The sequence below is a fragment of the Bombina bombina genome, chromosome 2 (assembly GCF_027579735.1).
Source record: "Bombina bombina isolate aBomBom1 chromosome 2, aBomBom1.pri, whole genome shotgun sequence".
Lineage (NCBI taxonomy): Eukaryota > Metazoa > Chordata > Amphibia > Anura > Bombinatoridae > Bombina > Bombina bombina.
The window spans coordinates 583,643,681-583,667,673 of NC_069500.1; the positions used below are offsets into that span (position 1 = coordinate 583,643,681).

Here is a 23,993-nt window from a genome sequence, read left to right on the forward strand (position 1 = left end):
AGACTCCAAAAAGTCACCCGTCCTCCCCTCATAAAGAGAGGCAAAACTGCCGCAACAGAATTCAAACTCCAAGGCAACAGCCTTGCAAGGCAGGGTATTAACTCGAAGGCCACTTAGACTGCATACGATCCAATATCAGACACCCAACCAAAAAGATTTAAACAGGACCAGCCTGACATCTAGGATAGAAGGGCTCCCACCGGACCGAAAAACCAATCTCTTGAGAAGAAGAAATAAGAGAGGTAACAAGTACCCAAACAGGACCAGTCAGGATAAAACATATCTGTACAAACCGCAAAAGAACAGAGACAACTATACCCCACCAGAACAAGCCCAATATAAAGGATACAACATGTCCGTTCAGAGTCAAATGGAAAATTGTAAATTTATAGCAGGGCCAGAAAACTGAGAATAATAAACAAAAAAACAGATAAGCTCTGAAGCTTAAACATAGTCTCGGACATATCGAGGGAACCTCACCCCGACCAGAGAAAAACTTCCACCGGAAGATTCCATCAATCATGAAATGAAATCGCTAATACCAGAATCCCAGAGCGAAAGTCTTCCTAAGAAGAATTTCAACATAATCGTGACACTCCAACAAAGGAAAAAGAAAAACTCATGCGAACCGGATTAGAAAATAAATAAGGCAAGCGCACACAAGAGATAGCCCAGGAGTAAAGGAAACCGACAGGTCCCGCCCCTCATGCAACACAATTCCTCAAGAGCCCTGAACTGGGAAACTGATACAAAAAACAAAGAATAACAATATAAAGACAATAAGGAATAGGTTCACCATCCCTCCAGTCGTCTAAACAAGCTCACTTTTTTGAATCAGCCGACTGAGATTCAGCTGACGGATCAGTATCAGGATCCTCCAACGTCGACAAAACTTCTCTCAGAAGTACAAGCAGGGGAGCCATTCTAAATTTAAAAGCAAAATTCACCTCTGTCAAAGTATCTGAGGTTTCCGACCCTGGAGGTAGCACATCTGAAGCCTCAGAGGACACCGCTTCCCAGAAGACTGATCAGATACCAAAATCCACTTACATGCTGGACCTTGGGCAGGAGTACACGGATTAAGCCTCCGCTTGCACGTGGCAGAGAGATACAAGTGCGCTAAGTCCAAAGATATGGCCAATGCGAAACCATGTAGTAATCTCTGGTGGAAAAAGGCCACCTTCAGGAGAAGGTATAACGGTATGCGGGGCAACCACCTGTGTAGGACCAGAAGATGTTAGGGAACGCACCTCAGGGGATGCTGAATCCTCAGAGGCGGATGGCTCAGTGGTCTCTAATGTTCCCACGTGAAAGAAGAGAACACTCTATTGCGGCATACGGAAAATAATTGAGAGGGCTGGGTTACTCTGGCCTCCTCACAATATACACAGGTATCACATCTGAATCAGAGGAAACCCCTTCTAACATAGCAGAATCTTCTATAACTTGACTAAGTAGATTATGGTCAAAAAACAACTGGCACCTTATACCCTCAATGGCTGGTGCACTCACCACCTCCTATGATCCAGACAGGTAGAGAAAAACGGATCCTCCACACAGTCGCACGGTCAGGAATATGGAAATGGAAAACAAAAACGTGACCTGTTATTGTTTTAAAAGATAATCCCTTTATTACCCATTCCCCAGTTTTGCATAACCAACACAGTTATATTAATATACTTTTTACCCCTGTGATTGCCTTGTATCTAGGAACCTTCTTCCAGCCCCATGATCACATGACTGTTTATTATCTATTGACTTAAATTTAGCATTGTTTTGTGCTAAATCTTAAATAACCCCCTGTGCCTGAACACAGTGTTATCTATATGGCCCACGTGTACTTTCTGTCTCTTTGTGTTGAAAAGAGATTTAAAAAGCCTGTGATAAGAGGCAGCCCTCAAAGGCTTAGAAATTAGCATATGAGACTACCTATGTTTAGTTTAAACTAAGAATACCAAGAGAAAAAAAGCAAATTTGATGATTAAAGTAAATTGGAAAGTTGATTAAAATGAAAAGTACTATCTGAATAATGTAAGTTTAATTTATACTAGACTGTCCATTTAACCCTTGATTCCATAAAGATAAAGGAGTCCCACTGAGACCCTATCATCTAACGTTACAAGTATGTAAAAATTGAAACGATCTTACCGTAACCCATGCCGTGGAACAGCAACACAGTCCTTTAAATTTGACAGATTGTAGCAGCACTTCTGACATTGACTTGAGTGAAGAAAAGCAGGCAGCGAAACTCGTCAACACTGATTGCTTATGGAGCTGTTAATATGAGTTGGGATGGTTTCGCAGAAATACTCTTCCTGCATCTCCGGACTCTAACTTTCATCAATGCTCTCACTGAGAGGCTGACAAGACTACTGATTACTCCAGCCCCATCTCACAGAGTACTACCCTCCATAAGGAACTACTCCGTAATCTTCCGACACTTCTCTGCCAACCTCCTGTGACGAAAGGCAAAGAATGACTGGGGGATGAGGGAAGTGGGGGAGGTAATTAAGGCCTTTGGCTGGGTTGTCTTTGCCTCCTCCTGGTGGCCAGGTTCTATATTCCCAAAAGTAATAAATGCAGCTGTGGACTCTACCTGTATTTAGAAGGAAACTGTCCAATTCACTTCTATTATCAAATTTGCTTTGTTCCCTTGGTATGCTTTGTTGAAAAGCATAGCTAGGTAAGCTCAGGACCAGAAATGTACTAATGGGAGCTAACTGCTGATTGGTGGCTGTGTACATATATGCCTCTTGTCACTGACTCACCCAACGTGTTCAGAAAACTCCCAGTAGTATATTGATGCTCCTTCAACAAATTAAACAAATAGAATGAAGCACATTTGATAATAAAAGTAAATTGGAAAGTTGTTTAAAATTGCATTCTCCATTTGAACCATGAAAGTACATTTTTTAGGTTTTATGTCCCCATTAGCACCTTTTCTTAGAAAACAGAAAATGGAATGGAACCATGTTTTGCATTTTTTAAATCTAACTTTTTGAACTTCTTTGGAACTGAATATTGTCTGCAGGTTCCTGAGGCTTAATGAAGCAATCTGCTGGTGGAGAAGTCTTGTCTCATGCCAATGCGATTAAGGTGTTCACATAAAGGGTGAAACCCGGCTATTTAGACAGTCGGTTTTGAAGAGACTAGAGTGTTATACTTAATAAGGTTCTCCTATGTGTACAGTAAACTAAGATCACAGCATCTCTTGCGGTCTCTCATCATTTTTCCTGTGATTAAACATTTAAATCCCTAGTACCTTGCCTAATTTAAGACACCTTGTAACATAACTTTTACTTACAGATACAAGTCCTTTTCCTCCACGTGTAATGCCTTCTTTAAAACCGCTAGGTTGTTTGTTCATTGCTTCTCGCCTTTTCTGTTGGTACTCTTCATCCATGGTTAAACTTGCCACTCCCTTGGCCATAGCACCTGTGATCCTGGACGCTGCACCAGCTAATCCACCTATCACAATAAAAAATGCTTGTAAGATAGATTTGAAATGCAAATAAGCTGTTTCTCTATAAAATGTTTTTCGACCGGTATTTTTTGGTGACTTTTTATGTACTTTTGGTGACAATCTTTAAATTTGAATATTTTTACAGATGGGTTTTTTCTTTTTTGTTTATTTTTAGTTTTCAGTTTTCTCGGTGCAGTTTAATACTGTAGTAGAGTTGTTACTTTTTGGAAATGTAATAATTATTAGAATGTTACAGCTAATTTATACTGCAAATAAGAAATTTACACTGAGCATGTCACCACACGCACACGCCTGGTGCAATTCTCTGTGAATACACAGGTGCTAAGTTATGTTCTCTGCACTGAGCATATCTACCAAACAGCGCTTGTATTAGCACTGAGATCATCGCAAGAAATGCGCACTTGCTGTAAATCATGGAACAACTCACAGAGCTGGCAGGGGCAAACATCCACAATATTAAAAACCAATAAAGTAGTAATAAATCAGAGAAGCCAATTTTTTAGAATGTGTAAAAAAAGATGCCACAAAAAAAAAAAATCATATTTCTAACAATAACAAATTATGTAGCAAAGAACTGTGATAGATTGAGAAAACACAAACAAACAATACTTTATCATTTTTAATTTGCAAACAATAGTAATTTAAATCTTTGTATAGACTTTAATGGAATATGAATACTTACCAACTGCACCTCCTACAAGAGCCTTTACACCAAGTGCCATTCCTTCGACAAACTCTTCAGGACCTTGAATAGCGCCCTGTAATAGAAACAATTACATTGAAAAAGGCCTCTGCACCAATGTTCATACTGTGGCATAAATAGCTGCCTTAAAGCGATATGAAACCCAACAATGTTTTCAGACAGAGCACAGAATTGTAAAAAAAAAGTGCTAACTCATAAATAACTTCATGGTAGTGAGCCCAATGTTATCTATATGGCACACATGAAGTAATGCTGTCTAACTGTGAAAAACTGTCAAAATGCACTGAGATAAGAGGAAACCTTCAAGGGCTTAGAAGTTAGCATATAAACCTAAATAGGTTTAGCTTCCAACAAAGAATACCAAGAGAATAAAGCAAATTTGATGAGAAAAGTACATTGGAAAGATACAGAACACTACAGTCCTGTATATCCCAGATATGCATTAGCATACTAAAAATAGCCTGTGCATCTTACATAATCAGCACACTTTTTCAAATAATTTAAGTCTTGGGTAACATCTTCCTGGCTGCCCAGTACTATAGAGATATAGAGGCTGAAGAGTAATGTGTTCATGCACAGTGATGCCTCAGTCCCTCTCCTGCTATTGCAATAAGTAGCAGGGAATCAATAGCTTGGGAGATAAACCTTTGATTGGCTGCACTGTTCCAGCCTGTAAATGAAAATAAAATGCACTGGAGCAGAGGACTAAAACAGATTATTAATACAGGATACTTTAATATAAAGAAATGAGAAATACGTAGCAAAGCCTAATGGTACTAGACTGAATGCAACGTCAGATGGACGATGTAATGAACATTTCTGAAGGAAATGTTTTATGAGAAGAGATGAGCACTGTTGAACACAGCCTTTATCTCTAATACATGAAATGATGATATTGCCTCAGGCCTTCACCTATTAATGTAGGCTGGTACTAGTTATAGTGACAAGCAGTATGATTATTATACCACGAGCCCAATGACTAAAATGTAATTATTGGCTGTGAGTAGCAGTGATGCCTATTGCTAAGAGACTCAAAATGCATTTCTGAGATCTGGTCACTAGTTATTTACATACAGGTCCTTGAAACCAAGAATCTTGTTAGCATGTTTACTAAGAGGATTAAAAGGGACATTGAACAATAGATTTTTTTTGTTTTTGTAATACAGATGTATACTGTTGTCTATAGATTCCAGCTGCTATTGTTTGTGTAATCTGTCCTTTCATATGCATGGAAGGGGGGGGGGGGGCTGGTCTTTCTGCTTTCTCATCCACTTTCACTGAATGTCCCAGCCTAACCCCATCAACAGTTCTAAACAGAGAGTTTTTAAAAAGTTTTATACTGGATTTTAAGATCCGTATTTGTGAATATTCTTCTTTATAGTAGTGTCTATTGCATGCAGTTAAATAAAAATAGGTGCTAGTCTATAATAAATTAACCCCTCATTACAGGGTTCTTTTTTAGGCTAGTAATACTACATGTATATGCCCCACAACATATTTCATATCTTGTTCATGAGATCATGTAATCTGAAAAACTTTATTACAATTTGCTCACTCGCCATTTTAGGAAGAAAAAAACAATTAAACGGGTGCTGCTTCAGGTATCTCCTACATTACCTGGTACGGTTCATAGAAAAATGCTTCAACACCTTCTGACAAATCCCGGAAAAAACCAAAGGGATTACCCAAGACATCCAGGCCAAGAAGAAGCACATACATCTGCTTAATAGCCTAAGAAAGATAAAATAGATATTAGCGAAATTCAATTGTTTTTACATTTCATTATTCTCAAATTATAATAAATTTACTCTATTCTTCATTGAAGATTTTACAATAAACTTATTTTTAAAAGATGATGACAAATCTATATCTCATTTAACATTCATAGCTTTGGAATAATACATCTAATAAGACTTACACAAATGTTTCATTAACATGAAGGACATTTATCATCATACAACTACTAACTTGTTTTGAATAATGTCTGACGACTTCTCTCTGCAACTGTTGAGTCGTACAAAACTGATTATCAAGTTCAAAAAAGGCCAGCCTGTAAAAAATGGAAAATATAATTTTATCAGATTGATATAATTTTATTTAAAAGGGCTCCAGATCTGGATATGAAAGGGGCATATATGCATATTGTCATTGGCTCACTTGATGTGTTCATATAGCTGCTAAGAGCACATTTCTGCTCCTTCGACAAAGGATACCAGAAGAATAAACAAATTGATACTAGAAGTAACTTGGAAACTTTTTTTAAATTTGTTTTCTTTTTTCTGAATCATGAAATAATTTTTGGGGGTTTCATGTCACTAAGTAGTTTGTTGAACCTTTTCTAGCAGTCTTCAGAGTACCATATACCCTGTGTGTACTCCTCCCTTTTCTGACAGGATGCAGCTGATATATATATACACAAGCATAAATCTGTTTGATGAGAAATGAAAAACCGGACTGCACCAGGAGATAGGGCAAAACACAGATAATGGTGTATCTGAGCAGGCCTTTAATGTCATATATTATTAAGTGTGAATACATTGATACATCATGAACAGTAATCTGTTATCATCTTACTCGTGTTATATCATGCTGCTGGGTATTGGAAGGCATTTATGTAGAGAAACATATTTGCCTTTTTACCAAATGATATTTACAATGAAGCAAACAAGTGAAACAGCTATAAAACTGCATTATACTAGATAATATGGTCAGAGCAATCCATCTAATACATCAGGCCCAATCTTCACAAATCCCAACCGTGATAGTGTTAGCTGACACGGAAAAGGCGTTTGACCGTGTCTGCTGGCACTTTTTACGCCAAATTCTAAACTAATTTCAATTAGGAGATTATTTCATTTCTAAGACAATGGCGCTGTACACTTCCCCATCTGTCCCCTGTCGCCATTACTTTTTGCATGTGTAGTGGAAGCTCTTGCTGCTAATGTGCGATTCCGCAAAGACATTCAGGGTATACAAATATTAGACACTAGCCATAAACTATTATTATATGCAAACAACACCTATTTTGTTTAACCAACCCAGTCTCATCTATCCCCCCTTTGTTGTATGAATTAGATACATTTCAGATGGCCTCAAATTATTTAATTAAAGTGAATGCCAAGTTTCTCTCCTTTGAAAGTAGGTCTTAATTGCTTGTTAGTATAGTAATCAAACCGCCACTTTATTTTTTTAAAAAAATGTAAAATAAATATTATATTTATATTACCAATCTTCGTCCGTTTTATGGACCAGCTCCTCCCACCCGCAACTTCCTGATTTTTATTCAGTCTTACGTATACAGCGGTCCCACCCGCTGTTTACATAGAGGCAATGCGCGCTCCCGGCTATGAGAACGACCGCACATGCGTTAAACGCTGATGCAGATGTCTAGCAACATAGCATTCAATGAATGAATACATTCATACAGTACAGCAGCATTACATTGATACTTACCTAGCGCTCCAAAAGATGATGAATCAATTACTTAGTCCAACAAATTTTAAATAGCGCATGCGCGAAATGTGCACGCGCGTCATATCATTGTTAGAACAGCTTTCTTACGCAAGCGCAATACAGACGCATGATGTTAACAAAAGGGGTTTGGTCCCCCCGTGGTGGATTCAATTATTGGTTGACAAGATCAAGCCTACAATGTCAATCAATAATCCAAGATGGCGGGTGGAGGATAAAAAGTACGATCGCAACGATATAAACCAAAAATAATCGGTAATTACAAATTTATTAAAAAAAATGATGAATTAAAGTGCAGGTATTTTAACTTCAATTTTAATGCTGTATTTACAATGCAGACAGAGTTTACATTCACTTTAAGAAAACAAAATCAGAACTCCTAGCTGTACAATGCAACGACAATCTTTTGACTCAAATTTCTAACAAGAGCCCATTTCGTATCCAAACCTCTTAATTGAAATATTTAGGTATTCATCTCACATCCAAAACTCAAGATTTATTTAAAGCTAATTATATAGCTCTTCAAAATACTTTAATAGCAGATATGTCCTCTTGGAGATCAAAAAATATATCATGGCTAGGTAGGATAAATTCAATCAAAATGAATGTTCTTCCGAGAGCGTTATACATTTTTCAGACCCTCCCGATCCCTCACCAATAATTATGTATCGAATCTTCAAAATAGGATGTTCAAATTTATTCGGGATAAACGTAAAGCGAGAATAAACAAACATCTTATGTGCATATCAATTAAAGCTGGGGGTTTGGGTGTACCCAATTTAAAAAACTATAGGAAAGCCACAGTAATGTGTGTAAACTACACACATTAAAAATGGGTAAGATTAGAACAAGACATTACGAATACAACGCACCTAGGATCCTTTTGCTGGCAAGCTAACTCAGTATTAACACAGAAAATAAAAAATACCTTGACAATTCAGGAAACATACAAGATTTTGGATAAAATATTAATAGAAATCCCCCTCCTGTCATCCAGATTCTCTCCACTAACATCTTTGACTGACAACACAGACTTTACACCAGGACAAGACTGGGGGAAATCACAACACAAGACGCTCCTTCGAGCAATTATGATAAACCAAGCTTTTCCCTAAATAGTCTGATTGAAAATGGTCTCCCCATGTTCTTGAACTGGATGCTACTAAACCAATGCCACTCTTATATCCTAAAGCACTCAGATAGGAAAAATGTATTACACCCCATGACACCATACAAATCTCTATGCAAATCTTCTACCCCTATCAGACGAACCACCTCCCAGGTATACTAACTTTTACAATCCACTCCCCCAGGACATACCCCATACTTCATAGACCGCTGGTCTGACGACCTCAATATAGAAATTACACAATTTGATATGACCCGTATCTTTTCTAATGTAACTAAGGTCTCTTCCTCTAGCAAAATCATTGGGACTACTCTATAAATTATCCAAAGGTGGTATTTGACACCCTCAAGAATAAACAAACTATTCACTTTAGCCAGCGATAAATGTTGGAGATGCAAAAAAATCAATAGGAACCATGGGACATATTTGGTGGAGATGTCCTCCTATACAAACATGTTGGGAAAGCATTATAAAAGCTACTTCTAAAATGTTAGATATTGAATTACCACTAGATCCATTGTTGTGGCTACTTAACAATATACCCCATAAACTCCCAACTCACAAAAAGAAATTATTCTTTATAGCAAGTAGCAGTATAAAGTCCCTCATTGCCCAAAAAAGGAAAAAGGAAAGAAATACCTACACTGGCCCTATGGTATAGCAAATTTTACCAAATATTAGAACTAGAAGAAAATGCCTTCTTGAAACATAAACAAGAGTCTTCTTACATTCAGATGAAAATAATGTGGAAATTTTCATATCTGAAGAGTATCAACGCCAACTAAATTCACTCACACAATGTTAATATATAATGTAAAGTTTGGGATAATAATTTATTTGATTTTCTGACTCATATGCTTTAGTTTATTATTCAGCTTTATGTATATATGTTTACATTGAAATTAATATCGGTCACATTTTGTATGTACAAACAACGATATGTATATCTCTTATATATCTGTAATTATGCTCAGTATTGTACTGATTTATTTTTTACAAATAAAGCTGATTTTGAAATTAAAAAACAAACAAAAAACAAAAAAACAAAACTGCATTATACTATTATCCTATCAGAATGACCTAAGTTCTTAAAAAACAGGCCAATCTCCCTAATACAGTAACTAGGATTACCCCTTTTACAAGTCATTTACTGAACACTTTTTAAGGAGGGTGATTTACTTGTAAAGATATAAATCTCACAAAAATCATATTGCTCTTCCTGGAAAACATAAGTCATGTAAATAATGCAAGCTATTTCACTTCTCTCAGAAGCAGGAGAGACAATAAACACTGAAACAGAAAGAAGAGGCTATGCAGAGCAGTAGGATTACTTTCTGAGGTCATAGCAAAACTGGAATGGCCTGTTCACATAGTGTAACCATTCATGAGCATGCTCTGCTCTGTAAACTAATGCATCAACAGACCTGGGACAACACAACTTAATAGCATAAGACCAGGAAAATACTAGCTAAACTGGTCTATGAACCAAAAAAAGTGTCTAAAGGAAGAAAAAAAAACGTAAAGGTGCCAGCTTCCCTCAATTTGCAAGGTAGAGCAAGGAGAGGGTTAACAGCAAGAAGAGAATGGTTTAAAACATGAAAAGTAAGCATATGGGGCTGTTCTGTCAGGAACCACTACACCTTTGTGGTCAAATATTTCCACCCATAAAAAGTAGTGAGAGAAATTAGCAGGAATGGGAGGGGTTTGAGTCTAGGGTTGCCACCTCAGCCATGTTTTCCTGGACACTTATGAGTTATACATGCTGCAGGGAGAAATGTGAATAGTGCTGTCCAGAAACACAAAACATATTGCTTCCTGCAGCATGTGTAACTCATACGTGTCCAGGAAAACATGGTTGAGGTGGCAACCCTACTTGAGTCCCTACCTATTCTTAGAGTTATAAGGAAATTTACTCACGAGTTGCATTCACAAGAGAACGAGAGAAAAAACATGAAATTCACAAAGATGTTTTTAGCCAAATGGAATACAAACCCCAGACATTAGTTATTATGTTGTTGGAATCAGAGTTCATAATATTTTCCAGTTCCAATAAAGACTAAAACAATATCTATTAGAAACAAATTGACAATATATTCGGCCACTCAATTTCATTAAAAGTTCTAACACCAAAAGCATTTGAGCTCAAGTAAAGAAAAAACAAAATATTGTCATTTCTTTAATTCCATGTATTGTGATTTTTTAAGTAGCCTAGTTGCTACCACAAATCATTATCAGGGTTTGATGAATGTCACTTTAATACATAAAAATGACTCTAGCCACAAGGTTTCTTTAAAGGGATAAGAAACCTAAACCTTTTCTTCTGTGATTCAGACATTCAGACAGAGCATCCAATTTTTTAAAATGTTTTCTCTTGTTAAGTGTAGTCAGTCCACGGGTCATCCATTACTTATGGAATATATCTCTTCCTAACAGGAAGCTGCAAGAGGATCACCCAGCAGAGCTGCTATATAGCTCCTCCCCTCACATGTCATATTCAGTCATTCTCTTGCAGCCTAACTAGATAGGTCGCTGTGAGAGGTCTGTGGTGTTTTTTAACTTAGTTTATTTCTACAATCAAAAGTTTGTTATTTTAAATGGCACCGGAGTGTGTTGTTTGTTCTCAGGCAGCATTAGAAGAAGAATCTGCCTGCGTTTTCTATGATCTTAGCAGACGTAACTAAGATCCACTGGCTGTTCTCATCTGAGGAGTGAGGTAACTTCAGAGAAGGGGAATAGCATGCAGGGCCCCCCTGCAAATGAGGTATGTGCAGTAATTATTTTTCTGAGGAATGGAATTGACTGAGAAAATACTGCTGATACCAATGTAAAGTAAGTTCAGCCTTAAATGCAGTGATAGCGACTGGTATTAGGCTGATGAGTGTGTGTACACTGAATGTATTTCTCTAAGGAATGGAATTGACTCTGAAAATACTGTTAATACTGAAGTAATGTCTGAGCCTTAACTGCAGTAAAAGCGACTGGTAGCAGGCTTATTAATAACACTTCATAACTTTTCAAATGTATGTTTAAAACGTTTACTGGCATGTTAATCGTTTTTTGTGAGGTACTTGGTGATAAAACTTATTGGGGCATGATTTTTACCACATGGCCATCTTTGTTTTCTGCATAGAAACAGTTTTCTGAGCTTCCCCACTGTTGTAATATGAGTGGGAGGGGCCTATTTTAGCGCTTTTTTGCGCAGTAAAAATTCAGTCACAATCTTCCTACTTCATCCTCCATGATCCAGATCGTCTCTAGAGAGCTCAGGGGTCTTCAAAATTCATTTTGAGGGAGGTAATCAGTCACAGCAGACCTGTGACAGTGTGTTTTGACTGTGATAAAAACGTTAATTATTAAATTGTTAATCCGTTTTTGGGTATTAAGGGGTTAATCATCCATTTGCTGGTGGGTGCAATCCTTTGCTAACTTAATACATTTACTGTGAAAAATTGGTTGCTATAACTATTTTGGTTCATTGTTATTTCAACTGTGACAGCTTTTTGTGCTTCTTAAAGGCACAGTAGCGTTTTTTATATTGCTTGTAAATTTATTTAGAAAAGTATTTCCAAGCTTGCTAGTCTCATTGCTAGTCTGTTTAAACATGTCTGACACAGATGAATCTCTTTGTTCACTATGTTTAAAGGCCAATGTGGAGCCCAATAGAAATTTGTGTACTAATTGCATTGATGCTACTTTAAATAAAAGTCAATCTTTACATGTAAAGAAATTATCACCAGACAACGAGGGGGAAGTTATGCCGACTAACTCTCCTCACGTGTCAGTACCTTCGCCTCCCACTCAGGAGGTGCGTGATTTTGTGGCGCCAAGTACATCAGGGAGGCCCTTACAAATCACTTTGCAAGACATGGCTACTGTTATGACAGAAGTATTATCTAAATTGCCAGAATTAAGAGGCAAGCGCGATAGCTCTGGGTTAAGGACAGAGCGCGCGGATGAGGTGAGAGCCATGTCAGATACTGCGTCACAGTTTGCAGAACGTGAAGACGGAGAGCTTCATTCTGTGGGTGACGGATCTGATCCAGGGAGACTGGATTCAGAGATTTCTAATTTTAAATTTAAGCTTGAGAACCTCCGCATATTGCTAGGGGAGGTATTAGCGGCTCTGAATGATTGTAACACGGTTGCAATTCCAGAAAAATTATGTAGGTTGGATAGATACTATGCGGTACCGGTGTGTACTGACGTGTTTCCTATACCTAAAAGGCTTACAGAGATTATTAGCAAGGAGTGGGATAGACCTGGTGTGCCCTTTTCCCCTCCTCCCATATTTAGGAAAATGTTTCCTATAGACGCCACCACACGAGACTTATGGCAGACGGTCACTAAGGTGGAGGGAGCAGTTTCTACTTTAGCTAAGCGTACCACTATCCCGGTGGAGGATAGTTGTGCCTTTTCAGATCCAATGGATAAGAAATTAGAGGGTTACCTTAAGAAAATGTTTGTTCAACAAGGTTTTATCTTACAGCCCCTTGCATGCATTGCGCCTGTCACTGCTGCGGCGGCATTCTGGTTTGAGTCTCTGGAAGAGGCCATTCGCACAGCTCCATTGGATGAAATTATGAACAAGCTTAAAGCACTTAAGCTAGCTAACGCATTTGTTTATGATGCCGTCGTACATTTAACCAAACTTACGGCTAAGAACTCCGGATTCGCCATCCAAGCGCGCAGAGCGCTATGGCTTAAATCCTGGTCAGCTGACGTGACTTCTAAATCTAAATTGCTTAATATTCCTTTCAAAGGGCAGACCTTATTCGGGCCCGGCTTGAAAGAAATTATAGCTGACATTACGGGAGGTAAGGGGCACTCCCTTCCTCAGGACAGGGCCAAATCAAAGGCCAAACAGTCTAATTTTCGTGCCTTTCGTAACTTCAAGGCTGGAGCAGCATCAACTTCCTCCGCTCCAAAACAGGAAGGAGCTGTTGCTTGTTACAGGCAGGGCTGGAAAGTTAACCAGTCCTGGAACAAGGGCAAGCAGGCCAAGAAACCTGCTGCTGCCTCCAAGACAGCATGAAGAGAGGGCCCCCTATACGGAAACGGATCTAGTGGGGGGCAGACTTTCTCTCTTCGCCCAGGCTTGGGCAAGAGATGTCCAGGATCCCTGGGCGTTGGAGATCATATCTCAGGGATATCTCCTGGACTTCAAAACTTCTCCACGAGGGAGATTTCATCTTTCAAGGTTATCAGCAAACCAAATAAAGAAAGAGGCGTTTCTACGCTGTGTACAAGACCTTTTACTAATGGGGGTGATCCACCCAGTTCCGCGGACGGAACACGGGCAGGGATTCTATTCAAATCTATTTGTGGTTCCCAAGAAAGAGGGAACCTTCAGACCAATCTTGGACTTAAAAATCCTAAACAAATTTCTAAGAGTTCCATCATTCAAAATGGAAACTATTCGAACCATCCTTCCCATGATCCAAAAGGGTCAGTACATGACCACAGTGGATTTAAAGGATGCCTACCTTCACATACCGATTCACAAGGATCATTATCGGTACCTAAGATTTGCTTTCCTAGACAGGCATTACCAGTTTGTAGCTCTTCCCTTCGGATTAGCTACGGCTCCAAGAATCTTTACAAAAGTTCTGGGCTCACTTCTGGCGGTACTAAGACCGCGAGGCATAGCGGTGACTCCGTACCTAGACGACATTCTGATACAAGCGTCAAGTTTTCAAACTGCCAAGTCTCATACAGAGATAGTTCTGGCATTTCTGAGGTCGCATGGGTGGAAGGTGAACGTGGAAAAAAGTTCTCTATTACCACTTACAAGAGTTCCCTTTCTAGGGACTCTTATAGATTCTGTAGAGATGAAAATTTACCTGACAGAGGCCAGGTTATCAAAACTTCTAAATGCTTGCCGTGTCCTTCATTCCATTCCACACCCGTCAGTAGCTCAGTGCATGGAAGTAATCGGCTTAATGGTAGCGGCAATGGACATAGTACCATTTGCGCGCCTGCATCTCAGACCGCTGCAATTGTGCATGCTAAGTCAGTGGTACGGGGATTACTCAGATTTGTCCCCCCTACTAAGTCTGGATCAAGAGACCAGAGATTCTCTTCTATGGTGGCTCTCTCGGCCACATCTGTCCAAGGGGATGACCTTTCGCAGGCCAGATTGGATGATTGTAACAACAGACGCCAGCCTTCTAGGCTGGGGCGCAGTCTGGAACTCCCTGAAAGCTCAGGGATTATGGACTCAGGAGGAGAAACTCCTTCCAATAAATATTCTGGAATTAAGAGCAATATTCAATGCTCTCCTAGCTTGGCCTCAGTTAGCAACTCTGAGGTTCATCAGATTTCAGTCGGAAAACATCACGACTGTGGCTTACATCAACCATCAAGGGGGAACCAGAAGTTCCCTAGCGATGTTGGAAGTCTCAAAGATAATTCGCTGGGCAGAGTCTCACTCTTGCCACCTGTCAGCGATTTACATCCCAGGCGTAGAGAACTGGGAGGCGGATTTTCTAAGTCGCCAGACTTTTCATCCGGGGGAGTGGGAACTTCATCCGGAGGTCTTTGCTCAACTGATTCTTCGTTGGGGCAAACCAGATCTGGATCTCATGGTGTCTCGCCAGAACGCCAAGCTTCCTTGTTACGGATCCAGGTCCAGGGACCCGGGAGCGGTGCTGATAGATGCTCTGACAGCCCCTTGGGTCTTCAACATGGCTTATGTGTTTCCACCATTCCCGATGCTTCCTCGTTTGATTGCCAAGATCAAACAGGAGAGAGCTTCGGTGATTCTGATAGCGCCTGCGTGGCCACGCAGGACCTGGTATGCAGACCTAGTGGACATGTCGTCCTGTCCACCGTGGTCTCTGCCTCTGAGACAGGACCTTCTAATTCAGGGTCCTTTCAAACATCCAAATCTAATTTCTCTGAGGCTGACTGCATGGAGATTGAACGCTTGATTCTATCAAAGCGTGGCTTCTCGGAGTCGGTTATTGATACCTTAATACAGGCTAGGAAGCCTGTTACCAGAAAAATTTACCATAAGATATGGCGTAAATATTTATATTGGTGCGAATCCAAGAGTTACTCATGGAGTAAGGTTAGGATTCCTAGGATATTGTCCTTTCTACAAGATAGTTTAGAAAAGGGCTTATCTGCTAGTTCGTTAAAGGGACAGATTTCTGCTCTGTCTATTCTTCTACACAAACGTCTGGCTGAAGATCCAGACGTTCAGGCTTTTTGTCAGGCTTTAACTAGGATTAAGCCTGTGTTTAAGACTGTTGCTCCGCCGTGGAGCTTAAACTTAGTTCTTAATGTTCTTCAAGGCGTTCCATTTGAACCCCTTCATTCCATTGATATCAAGCTGTTATCCTGGAAGGTTTTGTTTTTGATGGCTATTTCCTCGGCTCGAAGAGTCTCTGAGTTATCTGCCTTACATTGTGATTCTCCTTATCTAATTTTTCATTCAGACAAGGTAGTTCTGCGTACTAAACCTGGGTTCTTACCTAAGGTAGTTACTAACAGGAATATCAATCAAGAGATTGTTGTTCCATCACTGTGTCCTAACCCTTCTTCAAAGAAGGAACGACTTTTGCATAATTTGGACGTAGTCCGTGCCCTGAAGTTCTATTTGCAGGCAACTAAAGATTTTCGTCAAACTTCTTCCCTGTTTGTCGTTTACTCTGGACAGAGAAGAGGTCAAAAGGCTTCGGCTACCTCTCTCTCTTTTTGGCTTCGTAGCATAATACGTTTAGCCTATGAGACTGCTGGACAGCAGCCTCCTGAAAGGATTACAGCTCATTCTACTAGAGCTGTGGCTTCCACCTGGGCCTTTAAAAATGAGGCCTCTGTTGAACAGATTTACAAGGCTGTGACTTGGTCTTCGCTTCACACCTTTTCAAAATTTTACAAATTTGACACTTTTGCTTCTTCGGAGGCTATTTTTGGGAGAAAGGTACTTCAGGCAGTGGTTCCTTCTGTTTAATGTTCCTGCCTTGTCCCTCCCTTCATCCGTGTACTTTAGCTTTGGTATTGGTATTCCATAAGTAATGGATGACCCGTGGACTGACTACACTTAACAAGAGAAAACATAATTTATGCTTACCTGATAAATTTATTTCTCTTGTAGTGTAGTCAGTCCACGGCCCGCCCTGTCTTTAAGGCAGACCTAAATTTTAATTAAACTCCAGTCACCACTGCACCCTATGGTTTCTCCTTTCTCGTCTGCTTTGGTCGAATGACTGAATATGACATGTGAGGGGAGGAGCTATATAGCAGCTCTGCTGGGTGATCCTCTTGCAGCTTCCTGTTAGGGAGAGATATATTCCATAAGTAATGGATGACCCGTGGACTGACTACACTACAAGAGAAATAAATTTATCAGGTAAGCTTAAATTATGTTTTTAATTTACTTCTGTTATCAAATTTGCTTTGTTATATTCTGTGTCGAAGAAATACCTAGGTATGCATCTAGAGCACTACATTGCAGAAAATAGTGCTCTCATCAAGTGCTCTTGCAGATTGTTAACATTCTAGCAAAACTGCTGCCATGCAGTGCACCAGAAATGGGCCAGTTCCTAAGCACACGTCACCATTTTTTAACAAAAGATGACAAGAGAACAAAGAACAATTTATAATAGAAGTAAATTAGAAAGTTGTTCACAACTGCCTGCTCTATCTGAATTGTGAAAGACATTTTTTAAAGTGTCATTTCCCTTTAACTGGCATTCGTGAGCAGATTTGTTGGCGAAACAACTGCTGAAACTGAGGATAAGCTATATAAATCAATTTATATCATTTTAACTTTGATGTAATTATAACAACGCATATTATAATGCTACAATACTAAAATCAAGTTAATTAAACCCCTGTAGCTTAAAGGGACATGAAACCCAAAATTTTTCTTTCATGATTTAGAAAGAACATGCAATTTTAAACAACTTTCTAATTTACTTCTATTATCTAATGTGCTTCATTCTCTTGTTATCCTTTCCTGAAAAGCATATCTAGATAGGCTTAGTAGCTGCTGATTGGTGGCTGCACATAGAAGCCTCATGTGATTGGCTCACCCATGTGCAACACTATTTCTTAAACAAATTATATCTAAAGAATGAAGCAAATTAGATAATAGAAGTAAATTGGAATGTTGTTTAAAATTGTATTCTCTACCTGAATCAGGAAAGAAAAAAATTGGGTTTAGTGTCCCTTTAAGAGACGTTCTGGAACACTTGCTATGTACACCCATGTACCAAACAGCAGAACAACAAAGCTAGTGATGTAATAGGAGAGGTGTTGTTTTAATATGTGAGCGTGGTCAAGAGTACGTCTATCGTTAAAGCTGATGAAATTGTATGAAGTGTTAAATATATAATCATGTCACACAGGGGCATATGTTGTATAAACTAATTCAGATACATAAAAAACATCATGCAATAAACTATCAGGACTTACATAGGGTATGTGCAATACTTCTATTGACAGCTACTAGTCAGGAAATGCCTACATACTCTGTAGATAGGATAATGTAACTGACCTGCATGAGTGATTAATATGACTGTTGCACAAAGAGTACAAAAATGGACAAACTATACATACTTAAAGACCACATCCTGGGCATCCGTCAGCGTGGCACCAATACTCTTTAGCAGAAGGTTCAAAGACTGAACAGGAATCAGTTCTGTTTCTCTCTGTTCTTTATTACAATCATCTCCTCCAGTACTTAGAGAAAAGCTTAAATGCAGCTAAATATAAAATGAATGGAAATAAATTAAATCAGAATTTACAGTTGTTGAAGAAAAGGAATGCAATGTTTTTAATAAATAATAAAGTATATGCATACAAAATATATGAATAAAAAGATATAATATGCATACAAAATGGACAAATGTCAGGAAACACTGGTACTCTAAGGCAATATACATCCCTTTTTTTACAGTTCCTTAATTTTCAACCATTGTGCTATCTTCTTCCTGTGGTACAGACACCAGAACTTTTTAACACAACCTAAATGACATCACAAGGAGCTAAGCTAAGGATTCCAGGAGGACAAAACCTTTGGAATATTTTGTTCTGTATCCTATCAAGAATAGTTACCGTATGTCTAGTACTGCATTATACAGCACCCTTAACTCATTTGCCTTTGAACCATAAACAATAAGAATTATATTTTCTATTAATTGAACAACACACAATCTAGTGCCACTTGAGCTTACAAAATGTCACAAAGCAAAATGTTTCAATACTATTGCTCTATATGATAAATCATATAAAGGCTCAAGGGATATGGAAACACGAAGATACAGAGATATTAAAACACTGAAATATCTAAAAAAAAAAATCAGAACACAAAAAATGAGATGAGCATAAAGAAGCTGTGAAGGAGGCATTAGTGAGAGTAGAGGAAGTAATACTGGCAAATAATGTTACGTACCTTTATTGGCGAAATATGAAAATGCTCATATAGACTGATTTGAGAAGTGTCTGTTGATGACACTGTGCTTAGTTTCGTTTGAAGAGATTCCACATCTTTTTTGAAAAGCTCAACCTATTAAAATAGAGAGTTTACAATAACGTTTTTATTGGAATGAATAATGCAGGTTTGTTTTATTAAATGAGTATAATTTTTATGTTTATTCTTTTCACTGATTTCCTGGTCCGCCAGAACAAAAGGACTCTTGCTAAATAATCATAATCATACTACTACACTATAGCTATAATGACAGTTCATATTGATATTCATACAAGCTCACAGTCCATAGGTACAGTCAGAAAGGCAGCATGGCATATAAATAAAGTTACCTATGGGAAAGCAAGTTAGAACAGATTACACCTTTCTTACCTCTTGATCTTTAGGTAAGTCCCCACTTTGTGCAAAAAGGTCAGCAAGAGCATACAAAAACCCAAGGTCTATCCGCAGATCCATTTCTTGAATCAAAACTTTGAAATACCTATTAGGAGTACAAACATAAACATGCTTGGCAGAAATTTGGTATCTGTGTTCAAACTGGTAAGCACCTCAAAATAAGTATTAGCTTGTGAGATTGTATAAGAAATCTTATCAGTACTATGAAGCCCCTGTCCTAATTCTATAAAGGCAGTTTTTACCTTGAGAACAATGTGTCTTGCAAAGGGGTGTTCTATGCATTTAAAGTGATTGTAAGAGTTTAAAAAATGCTAGGATTTACCAGTGTATGCAACCTTAGGTCACGAGTTTTAAGAAAAGTAAAGAAAAGGTACTTGAACATACATTTCTTAAAACTCATGACTTAAAGGGCCACTAAACCCAAAATCTTTCTTTCATGAATCAGATAGAGAATAGAAATTTAAACAACATTACAATTTACTTCCATTATATATTTTGCTTCATTTTTTAAATATCCTTAGTTGAAGAAAAAGCAATGCACATGGTGAGCCAATCACACGATGCTTCTATGTGCAGCAACCAATCAGCAGCTAGTGAGCATATCTAGATATGCTTTCAATCGAAGAATATCAAGAGAATAAAACAAATTAGATAATATAAGTAAATTAGAAAGATGTTTAAAATTGCATTCTCTTTCTAAATCATAAAAGAAAAAATGTGGGTGGCATGTCCCTTTAAGGTGGCATTTATTTTTAGCGTGGATAAATCCTAGCGTTTTTAAAATGCTAGGATTTACCATCACTAAGTATATGAAGGCAATGCATACATTACAATAAAGTTCACAAAAAAGTCACAATCTAAACATTGTATAATTAGATACTGAAATAAAAATACTCATAACAAAATTGTTCTGCATAAATCCTATACTATGAAAAAAAATTGTATAGAATTTTTGCAAGAAAGAAATGATTAAAGGTGCACATTAGAAATTGTATAATAAAACTACACTGCACATGCAAAAAAAACTATGTGAAATTTTTATTTATAATAATGTTATTTTCTAGACGTGCATTAGTTTTCGGACAAATGTACATTTGTACCCAAAAAACGGATTTTCGTTTTTTTTGTAAATTAAAACAAATATCCAAATGAATGCACCAATGAAATTTAAAGAAAATGCAAAAAAATACTGACCAAATTGGTCAGTATTTATTTGTTTCCTTTAAATTGATTTTTAAGGCTTAATACTTGTCTTAACATAAATGGAATAACCAATTTGTCTTAAAATAGGTATATCTATTTAAAGGTACAAAAAAACACAGAATGTTTCTTTCATGATTCAGACACATCATGCAATTTTAAATAACTTCATATTTTACTTTGTCTAATTTGCTTCCTTCTCTTGGAATCCTTTGCCTTTGTAAAAAAAATGGCTACATAGGCCCAGGAGCAGCAATGCACTACTGGGACCTAGCAGCTGATTGATGGATGCACCTCTATATTCCTCTTGTAATTGGCTCATCTGATATGTTCAGCTAGCTCCCAGTAGTACCTTGCTGCAGTCTCAACAAAGGATACCAAGAGAATTAAGCAAATCTTATAAAAGTAAAGAGTTTTGTTTAAAGTTGAATGATATGGTTTAATTATGAATGGAAAATTGGGTTTTATGTCCATGTAATTATCATTACTAAACTAATATTAATATTAATAGATTAAGTACTTTTCTTTAGATATTTAAAGTAGTGTGCACCAATCTAATAGTAGAGCTGTGCAAAGTGACAGGTTTTAGAGGATAACACACATAAACTAGAAGTCAAAAGTTTTAGAGCACCTCCATTTTTTCAGCTTTTATTGAAATTTACAGTTTAAAGGGACAGTCAAGTCCAAAAAAAAACCTTTCATGATTCAAATAGGGCATGTAATTTTAAACAACTTTACAATTTACTTTAATCAACAATTTTGCTTTATTCTATTGGTATTCTTAGTTGAAAGCTAAACCTAGGAGGTTCATATGCTAATTTCTTAGACCTTGAAGGCCGCCTCTACATTTGACAGTTTTGCTGTTTTAAAAGAGGGCATTACGGTAGTTCACGTGTTTCATATAGATAACAATGAGCACATGTACGTGAATTTACCGAGGGGTGAGCACTGATTGGCTAAAATACAAGTCTGTCAAAAGAACTGAAATAAGGGGGCAGTCTGCAGAGGCTTAGATACAAGGTAATTACAGAGGTAAAATGTATATTAATATAACCGTGTTGGTTAAGCAAAACTGGGGAATTATCTTTCTTTTAAAACAACAAAAATTCTGGTGTTGACTGTCCCTTTAATGTTTCAGGGGACATTCAGACAGAACATGCAGTTTTAAGACAGTTTCCAATTTACTTCTATTATCAAATTCTGCACAGTCTTTTTATATTCACACTTTTTGAGGAACAAGATCCTACTGAGCATGTGCACAAGCTCACAGGGTATACGTATACTAGTGATTGGGTGAAGTCTGTCACATGATACAGGGGGCCAGAAAATGGGAGAAAAAATTAATTTGTTAGAAAAAAATCTACTACTTATTTGAAATTCAGAGTAAGTGCTATTGCATTGTCTTTTAATTATGTACTAGTTAATTATGCACTTCTACTGCGTTGAGTGGCCCTTTAAAGCATAAAACAAATAAACAACTGGAACTAATAAAAGAAATCATGGAAATATTATTTTAAAGAATATTTAACCTACATTTTTAAATAAGCAAAATAGCCACATTTTGCAGTCAAAAACAATCATGGCATTATTTGAAATAAAGGAAACCAAATATTGTTTTCAGAATGTTCTTCCCAACATTGTTGTAGAAGTTCCCACAAATGTGTTGCACTTGTAGGTTGCTTTGCTTTCATCCTTCTCTCTAATTCATCCCAAACATTATCTTGGTGTAGGATGAACGCCTGACCAACTCTGGATCCAGCAAAAGAGCCCCAGACCATCATCCTTTCTTCAAGTTTGACAGCTGGTGTCACTCAATTAGGAAACATCCATTGCCTACTCAATGGCGTACAAAAACCTTTTGTGATGAACCAAAGGTTTCAAATTTATATTCATCAGTCCATAAGATCTTCTTTCAGTTTTCAGTAGTCTTACCTTTGGTAACCTAAGCGTGTTTCTTGTAACCCCTGACAGTTTACTGCTCAGTTTTGGAATAGTTCAGATTATTCCCTAGTCTTGCTCAAATTTAAAAAGAAAAATGGAAATTTAGAAGTGATTTAAAACTTTTGACTGATAGTGTGTGTCTATATATATATATATATATATATATACAATACTTAAACAAGAGTGTATGGGAAAGTAATCCCCACACTTAAAGTTCCCTATATCCAGCACCAGAATCTAGGAAAAAATCACCAATGAACTAGTTATTCATATAGAGGGCAATGTCCCTTTAAACTCCACAAAATTCTATGCATAATTACTCACAATTATGTATATACTCCACATAAATCTTTGTAAATAACAACATAAAAAGAAATCACATTTGCAATATGTTTATATGCTGAAATAACATCAAGAAAAATAAAGAACCGGTTTTGAAATATATTTAAAGCACGAGCGTGGGCCCACTTATAAAGTTAATATTGGCCAATATTTATATGCTGTAAGTATGTCCATGAAGGATAATGTGTATCCAATTTACTTCCTTCAGACGTTACACTTTGATTGAAGTTGCAACATTTGAGACCATTAAAGGGGCTTGTACTCTGCTTGTGTTAAGGTAGTATGCGGTATTACATGAGAAGGCTATTTGACATTCTAGGAGTTGGATAAGATGTTTATTCAACAACTGCAAAACTCTTGTAAAAATAGTATGTTCAGTTCCAGTGCAATTTATGACTTTGCGATGCCTCAAGGAATTATGGCTTGTAAAGCTTTGCTTCCGCTCACCTCGTTAGGCTATCTCTGGCAACTTAAATAACAGAACAATATTACCTTGATTGCAGTATGTCCCGATTTCATATATGTGAAGTTACTCACTTGTCTTCAAATTCCTTGCTTATCCAGCCCTCAACGAGTGTACCTTACTCACAACCGCTTAACTTGTCTGGTCTTCACTTTCCGTTATTCTGGCGTTTCATGAGGGCTCAGCTGCAGCCCTCAGTTTGAATCTCTCACAGCTACGCGCGTTTCACCCTTACTGGATACTGGTCTAGGGCTTCATCCGGCTTCATTTTTGCTGGTCCTAGTACCGACCTTTTATTGGGTTCAATGTGATAGCGCCCTTAAGGTGAAATAGTTCAATATCATATTGCATTGTTACTTCCTTCAGACGTTACACTTTGATTGAAGTAATCCAGTGGGAAGTAGAGATAACAGGAGTGGAGAGACGTAG

At 37.7% G+C, this 23,993-nt stretch overlaps 1 protein-coding gene across 4 annotated transcripts in view; it reads right to left on the reverse strand.

Annotated features, from left to right (window-relative positions):
* The window catches only part of VPS13A (vacuolar protein sorting 13 homolog A), a 767,672-nt gene that overhangs the window by 122,202 nt on the left and 621,477 nt on the right, over positions 1-23,993 (reverse strand). For all 4 annotated transcript variants that reach the window (XM_053702484.1, XM_053702483.1, XM_053702481.1 and 1 more), the window contains exons 59-65: positions 19,595-19,703; positions 19,187-19,300; positions 18,352-18,497; positions 6,156-6,237; positions 5,805-5,918; positions 4,167-4,242; positions 3,305-3,468 (exon numbers count right to left, since the gene is read on the reverse strand). In XM_053702484.1, the coding sequence (XP_053558459.1) occupies positions 3,305-3,468; positions 4,167-4,242; positions 5,805-5,918; positions 6,156-6,237; positions 18,352-18,497; positions 19,187-19,300; positions 19,595-19,703 (805 nt within the window). The remainder of the gene's footprint in view (positions 1-3,304; positions 3,469-4,166; positions 4,243-5,804; positions 5,919-6,155; positions 6,238-18,351; positions 18,498-19,186; positions 19,301-19,594; positions 19,704-23,993) is intronic.